This window comes from Austrofundulus limnaeus, unplaced genomic scaffold, assembly GCF_001266775.1.
Source record: "Austrofundulus limnaeus strain Quisiro unplaced genomic scaffold, Austrofundulus_limnaeus-1.0 Scaffold25, whole genome shotgun sequence".
Lineage (NCBI taxonomy): Eukaryota > Metazoa > Chordata > Actinopteri > Cyprinodontiformes > Rivulidae > Austrofundulus > Austrofundulus limnaeus.
This window is the reverse complement of record NW_013952427.1, coordinates 1,941,623-1,949,891: the sequence shown is the minus strand read 5'-3', so window position 1 is coordinate 1,949,891 and position 8,269 is coordinate 1,941,623. Positions and strand designations below refer to the sequence as shown.

At 38.9% G+C, this 8,269-nt stretch overlaps 1 protein-coding gene across 1 annotated transcript in view; it reads left to right on the top strand.

The window, feature by feature from the left end:
* Window positions 1-8,269, top strand: part of polrmt (polymerase (RNA) mitochondrial (DNA directed)) — a gene marked incomplete in the record, with an annotated part of 110,396 nt that overhangs the window by 62,259 nt on the left and 39,868 nt on the right. Inside the window, 2 exon segments of the mRNA XM_014004565.1 lie at window positions 1,099-1,278; window positions 8,138-8,224. Of these exon segments, the coding sequence (XP_013860019.1) occupies window positions 1,099-1,278; window positions 8,138-8,224 (267 nt within the window).

Genomic DNA, 8,269 nt, shown 5'->3' with positions numbered 1-8,269 from the left:
TATATATATATACACACTGCACCACTAATAGGCTCTCAGCTAATTCCTGTGAACTTGACAGAGTAAACGGGAGTGGAGGTTTGGGCTTTATGTGCAAAACTTATGGAGGATCAGGCTGTGAGTGAAGCAGAGTTCAGCTGGTGTGCTCTCTGTATCCATGCATTTCTGACTGAAATACATTATTTTATGCCTCCATTTATCAGTTTGCTAGATTTTGGATTCATGGTAAAAAAAAAAAAAAAAAACAATATATAATGCTGCTCCAAATTTTATGACCCACCTGCAGTATCTTCACGACCCCACTAGGGGCCCTTATCCCATAGTGTAGCAGGCAGCATGCTACAGCCGACCTGCCGAAATCGGATGGGATTGTCGCAGTTTCATGGCGAAAATTGCCTATGTCTGTTGGCATTGTCGACATTTCGGCACCTTCTTGTCCCAACCTGCTGGCCGAATGTTTTACCCCCCTCCACCTGAGAACTTATTGTGTGATTGATCAGAAGTTTGTGGAAGTGTTTTTGCTGAAAGCACTCAGACGCTGCATTTTGTTTCAACCACTCGCTTAAAAAATCTACTTGCTTCCAGAAGCCGACTGTTGTAGACTACCCAGAAGCAGACATTTATAAAGGCAGTCAAATGGTCAAAAACTCATGGATGGATAAAACAGATGTTGTCACGGAGGAATCTGTCTGATAAAATGGATGGATTTGTGCACAAATAAAGCCGGGTGACAGGTCTTGGATTTTTCTTTCTGCATTGTAGACTCTAACGGGAAGAAACTCCATGCAGTGACATATACTGCAGTGGGAGGGGTTTCCCAGGGGCTCAGCAGGGTGGGGCTCAGGGGCTATGGAATTTGTTTGTGAAAACGAATGCCAAACAGCCACGTGTGATCTGCAGAGCGACCATACTGAAGCTTTTAAAGACCTATGCTCTATAATGGACCGATGACTTGATTATAAAATTATTCCTCAATACAGTTTTTGCATATACTGTTTAGTAGATAAGATTCAAAAATACTGTAGAAAAATTACATTTTGTGAGTTTTATATATATATTTTATAATATTTCACTTTCAGACATGTCTGTGTGTTTCAGGTGGAGGAGTTTCGAGCTCAGGATGCAGCGAAAAATGTGAAGATTGCACAGGTGCTGAACGGCTTCATCAACAGGAAGGTGGTGAAGCAGACGGTGATGACTGTGGTGTACGGAGTCACTCGCTATGGGGGACGCCTGCAGATCGAGAAAAGGCTGAAGGAGAATGATGAGTTTCCCAAGGTACAGTGATGGTGGAGGTGGTGGAGAGTGAGGAAGTTCACTCACTTCTCAGGCTGAGAACAGGGAGCTGCATGAAGCTAGAAAAGCTCAGTGCGTATTTCTCTCTATTATTCATGCCTCTACACTAAAGAGAAATGAAACTTGGTTATCTCATGGAGGTTACAGCGACACTAGAGAGTTAAGTCTGTTAAATACAGAATGTTGCATNCATTTATAAAGCACCCTTCATACTAAAAGCAGCTCAAGGTGCTGTACAAAATTATGCACAATAAACAAACCCATAAAAAACAGCAACAACAATAAAATAAAAACAATCATTAAAAAAATGTAATTATCAAAAAAATACAMTTCAACAAATACATTTAAAAAGATGTGTCTTAAGCCTGCTCTTAAAGATTGCAACACTCTCTGCAGCCCTCACATGAAGATTGTTTTATTTCTCTTCACTTTTCTGTGGTGACAGACATTCTCACAGCATAACATGGGAGCTATTTATATGTAAAAACACAATAAAACAACAGTTAACTTCTTAAATCTAGTAATATGGCCTTATTTTTACATGTTTGATCATTTAAATCTCATTGAAAGGACTTTTCTAAAGCTTCACATTTATGTAATGAAAAATCTGATTTTATCGACTGTTTTTCAAAACAGCCTGGCCAGGACTTAGACGCCTTCTGGCCACTTCTGTGTGACTTCTGAATGGGCCAAAGTGACAAGGGGGGTTGGAGTCAGCCCGCCCCTGATATATCTGTGTTCCGCCAAGCGAGGTAGTGACAGAGGCGGAGCTGCAGTTAGCCGTTGTTCAATAATGTGATGAACTGATGGTCCTACTGCTACCTCCAATTTCTAGGTCATGTATTTTCTGTGTGTGTATGAGAAAGCAAAAAAAACTTCCATTCCTGGCAGTCTGTGCCAAACAATTGATGCAACAGCATTTTTTACCTCTCACCTGTTTCACAGCAAGGGTATTTGCATGTTTGGTGGGATTTTCTAATCACTGTCCTTTACCTCTGCCTGGCATCCCTTTGCTGCAGGATTGGCTGACAGAGAGTGCTAGGCTCATCTCCAAATGTGGCCACTCAGTGGAGTGGGTGACACCGTTGGGTTTACCCGTCATTCAGCCTTATCATCGCAAACGCAACCAAGTGGTAAGTTTCACCTCAGACAGGCTGCTGTTGTCTTTTCACTGCAGAGTCCTCACATGATGCAACAGACCTGGCCTCCACAGTGAGCACATACTGTATAAACCATCATAATCACCTGCTTATATAAAAACATCAACATAGACAACAGCAACACACAGAAAGGTTCACAGACCCCAATTATATACAAAATATTTCAATTTGTTAAAAYATTAAAAGTCACTGTTGACCAGTTTAGGGTTTTTTTTTTATACATTTTTTGCTTCACTCAAGAAAGTTCCATGATTTGTGCTGGTCTTCAAATCTGTGGGGAGCTTGCTCCAACTGCTTGTTGCCTTGTAGGAGAACACSGATTGTCCAGAAGTAGCTTTTCGTTTAAGAACCCTGCTGACTGATTAGGAGTTCTCAGAATAGACATTTTTTCTAATGTGTATTTGCTTTCAGTAGTGTAGAAATGTTGGTATTAAAGTGTGCTTCTTTTCCTCAGCTGGTTGAGAACTAGCTTGCTTTTCCTCTCGCAAATATTGCAGCTTTTAATGATTTTCAGTTTTAATATGTTGTGTGCTGGAATAATTTTTCTTCTTATTCACGTGTTTCTGCCTTAGTGGAATATTTCCACGACATGTTGAATGTGAATTCATAACAGGCTAGATTTGAATGTACTGTAAATAGATTGATTCACCTTAACTTAAAAAGAGATCTGAAGACTTTTAACTAAAATCCCATGATGGTCTATTTTGGAAGTCACTTTTTTAAATGAAAGAATTCKTTTTCAATATTATTTTGTACTGTCAAGCTCCCACGTGCCTTAATGTGCTGGTTCATTTGTAGACWGTTCCATTTCAGCTTTTAATGTCTCAATGGTTTTGTTGCTGAAGCGCACCATTMATGATGTATTGTGATTACTGTGAGTGGTCCAGCTTCAATGCAGCTAAACAACATCAAATGTGCAAAAATAGTGTGCTGTTGATAAATAATTGAATGTAATGTGTTACAAGGAAGAGCACACCCAGGAAGAATAGTATGTGCTGAGGCAGAGACTAATGGTGTACCATAAATAAAACTAAACTAAAACGTGTTGTCTGTCACTACGGAGATCCTGACAACAACACCTTAGAGATAGCATGACGAATGTGTGCCAGCAACTTTACAGATAACACAGTGTCATGGGACAGTGCAAGGTCTCCTCCATCCTTACTACCTGCACAGTTAGTATAACATCAAGCAGAAGATTGGCTGGAAGAGGAAGTGGCATTTCATAAGCAGGTGTTAGAGAGTGAGAGTGACAGATGGTATGTCCCCTGAGAGTGACTCTCTCTCTGTGCTGATGTTGTAGGACATGTTTCCCTAATTTGACCTGCTTCTTCTAATGTCCAACAGGGACAAAGAAGATGATTAGCTGAGTTATTTTCTGTGTCTAAAGGAAATGAAGGAACAAATAATTAGATAACCTAAATGAAGCTTTAGCTTATGCCTACAGATAACTTTCTTGATCCTCTACATTAATCCTCTAATCCATTTGCATCACTGAGCAACAAAAATGAAACTAACTTGCGGAAAGGTCACCTTTTTTTATTCAAGTATAGCCGGATTAAATTTAATCTCTGTCTCTTTTCAGCATCTAAAATCCAAGGCCAGTGGGTTTCTGAGGGATTGTTTGTAATTAAACTCTGGAGAGAGTTGAAAGTCGAAGAGTGATGAAAAGTGCAAAAATAAATACTAAAAATGAAGTGAAATCTGTTACTGTAGGAGAATAGTGTCCATAGAAAACACAAACTGACCTGTGTAATCCAACATTTCTCCACGACTGACAAAAATTTGGGTAAAAATAAATAGCTGAAGAAAACATGATCATGCTTCAGGAGGTTACCTAACAACATGGGGCYACACTAATCCAATCAGAGGTCACTCTGACTTATATTTGCTGTTTATTGTGATTTTTTTTATTGTTGTATCAGCTCCCTCATAGAGCTCCAGTACAAGCTTACTCTCAGTGGATTGTTACTTGAGGGAGTCAGCAGATGGATAGGTTGGATTTGACTTGAGTTTTTTGGCTTATAGTGTGACTAAATGCTTGTGATTTTTTGTCCTCTGTGTGAAAAAAAAAAACAGGTTCCTTTGGCTGTTTCTGACAATCTATATTTTTCATTTGGATTTAGGATCATTTTCATTATATACAGTAAAACACAGAAGGGCAGTGGTTGCGTGTAGCCCTTAGCGATACAAAAATAGTGGGCTGTTGATAAATAATTGAGTGTGATGTGTTACAAGCCCTCAGAGTATAAAAGTTTAAAAGGTTCTTTTATCAAACCTTGGATGGATTGTAAGACAGTGGGCCCTCTGACACTGAGTTGTAAAAGCCTCCACTTCTTTCATAAGTGGCAGCCCTACAGTAGCAGATGGTCACTTATCATCTCGTAGTCTTGTGTCTGATAGTTGTCATGTTTTAAAGTTGCTACATACTTAACAGGACATAAGACATCTGTTTTCGCTGATGTGGTTGTGAGATGTTCTTTTTTTTTGCATGGACGTTTTATACTCTAAGAGAAAGTATAGCAGAGAACTAAGGCCTCCCACTGAAGCACACAACACATYCAAAGCAAACATAAACAACAATACAGCAACAGCACGGTTCAAGTAGGACTCTCTGTAGTATGTTGGAGGTGTTTCTTGGTGTGTGGGCAGAGTTTGTCCTAATCGTGATTGACGGAGTTCTTTGATGTGGGCAGAGTTTGTCCTAACCATGATTGAAAGAGTTCTTCTCCCATGTGAGCGGAGTTTGTCTTAACCATGATTGGCAGAGTTTTTTATGTGGGCGGAGTTTGTCCTAACTGTGATTGGCGGAGTTTTTCGACGTGGGCGGGGTTTGTCCTAACCATGATTGGCGGAGTTCTTTGATGTGGGTGGAGTTTGTCCTAACCATGATTGGCGGAGTTCTTCTTCCATGTGGGCGGAGTTTGTCCTAACCGTGGTTGGCGGAGTTTTTTTTTAATGTGGGCAGAGTTTGTCCTAATCGTGATTGGCGGAGTTCTTTGATGTGGGCGGAGTTTGTCCTAAGCATGATTGGCGGAGTTCTTCTTCCATGTGGGCGGAGTTTGTCTTAACCATGATTGGCGGAGTTTTTTGATGTGGGTAACTAACCCACATCAAAAAKCCCTGTCCTAACTGTGATTGATGGAGTTCAGAATATATGTGGAGGGTCTTGGGTGGGCAGTGTTTGGCAAAACTTTGATTGGTCAGATTGACTTATCTTGTCAAAATGTTCCCACACTTTTGACTATTTCTGTTGTTTTCTGCTCACTTCGTTTCGTGACTCTTCGTTTCCCTCCATAGCCAAAAATAGCACTTAGCATACAGGCTTCAACAGGGTAACCGTTAAGAATAAGAAACAGATTACACGCTCATTGTTTGGTCTACTTTCCTTAGTTAAAGTGGCCTTTTCTTTCAAATTTCTACAGATAAATAGATAAGAGCCATTCAGTGAGGCAGCATAGCTTTTTGTTAAATTGAAAGAATCTTGTGGTATTTTGAAGCCTGGACTAATAGATGCAGTTTTCAAGGCACCACTCAGCAAGAAAAATAAAGTTAGATGGAAAGTTCTTGAAAAGGTCAGCTGGAGTATAGTGAGAGACAGGACTGTGTGTTTGTGTAGGGGTGTGTGTGAGACTGCAGCTGCTGTGTGGAAAAGGAAAAAGCTCGTGATCTGGAAAATGTGGAATGAAAGTGCAATATATACTGTGTGTGTTGTTAAGCATCATCTGTTGAGGAAGAATTTCCCTGTTGGGTTTTATACAGTTACCTATGACCATCTGCTCTGCAGCTCAATCATGATTTAGCTTATTTCCTACAGAGGGACAGTCCAAGGTRTCATCCATCACAGCCGCAGGGTTTCTATGAGGTCTCTACACAGATCTTACATTATAATGAACAGTATGATGGTGTTCAGTAGTGACCTCATTTACAGCATGACAGTTAATAACTTATATCGAAGGGAGGAACCTCTTCTTTTCACCCCACACCACATTTTAAGCCCCAGCTTCTCCTCTAGCTCCTCTCAAACAGGTCCATCAGGAGAGTGGATGTTAAGAGATGGAGAGGCAGATTGGCTCATCATTAGTCCACCTAGAGCCATGATGGATGAGAGGGCAACAGAGGCAGAAAGTAACGGGGGGGTTATCACACTACGCTTCTGTTCGAAAAGCTTTTGTTCATGATTGTARGACTCTGTCATTCAACACACAGCCACCTTCAAGCAATCAAGTGCAGCCACAAACGAGACAAGCTTGATGACCCCCTGAAGCTAGGCTTAATGTTTTTTGTTTATTTATTTATTTTTTCATTTGTGTAGCAGCTGTCACCTTGTGTTCTTTTTTCAATGTGAATTTCAGTGAAGAGTTTTATATAAAAATCACTGAGGAAAGAAACAGCTACANCATGTTCGTACGAACCCTTTGTACGAACAAAAGTAAGAGAAATTTAGGATAAAAATACGAACATGTTCTTGCATGAGGCCCAATGACCAAAAGATACACTGACTATCTTACCATGAACAAATTGCTTTAATATTCAAAGTTATGCAGAAACGTGTTTGATTACCAAGATCTTTAGGAATGGTTTCTGTTTTTCAGTCTTCCAGCCACTATAAACTCTTCTTCTTTGGCGACTCCCGTTATTTCCTGTTTCGCTTCAAAATAAAACTATATTTTATTTAGGATATGGATAGCTGAAACACAAATCAAACACTGACTTTTTAGTTAGTTTGAGTTTAAATTTTTACATTTTTAAGGGTTTTAAAACAGAAAATCAKAACAGCAACACGGTTGTTTTCTTTTTGCATTTTCTTTTTAAACGGAAAACCAAAGAACAAATCATACACGGATTCACCTCTTAGTTACTAATTCAAAAATAAAACAATTCATTTGAAATCTTTAAGCTTGTACTTTGTGTTTGTTTTTAATTGTTTCATTCATATTTCTTCGTCATATAAAACCAATGTGACATTAACTCACGTTTGGTCTTCTMTTCATCCATTTCATCTTTTGTTTTCCTCTGACAGCGATTTGTTTTTATTTTTTAMTTTAATGAACTACTTGAGCCATTTTGTATCATWATGGCAAAAGTGTCATATTTTGCCRCAATCCTAAAATTTTATCTAAGTAAGAAACACTATTTGAAAGTGTTATATCTACTTATTGACATGTGATGTGGTACCAACATMGGGGGAAGTGGTTTCTTGAGGTGATGCCTGGTGAAGTTCCATTTTTTTAGCCCACCAGATACTTCAGAGCAAAAAGATTGTCAATGTGCCATCAAGATTTTAAGATTTAAATTCTTATACTCTATTTTTTTGCTGCTTCTTCAGAAGATGCCTCATTTGATGGTAGTATTTGTTTTTTTGCGAGCACTGTACTCTTTAATTTCTACCCCATTGCTAATTATTTACAAAACATGAAGTTAACCTCATGAACTGTAGCATCAGCAGGATTTTTCTAATTAAAAAACTTCCCAAAACCAGAAAATTGCTCTAAATGACTCTGCCTTATGTCTCAGATTGTTTGAACAGTGAATTTTGTTAGCCTGGATGCTCAGTCCTGTGGTTTATTTAGTAAAAATTCCAAGAAATCGTCCAAAGAAAAAAAAAGGAAAAACACTTTTTTAGTTTATTTGAACATGTAACTAAAAAGGATTTTTTTCTCTTTTTTTTGTATTTACAGGAACATGTTTGGGAAGCATCCCATTATTTGGTGCGTCTGGTGTTCAATGGACTGAAGGAAATGTTTACAGGAACCAGAGACATTCAGGTGAGTATATGGGATAAGATAACTGTCTGAATTATTGTATGTATG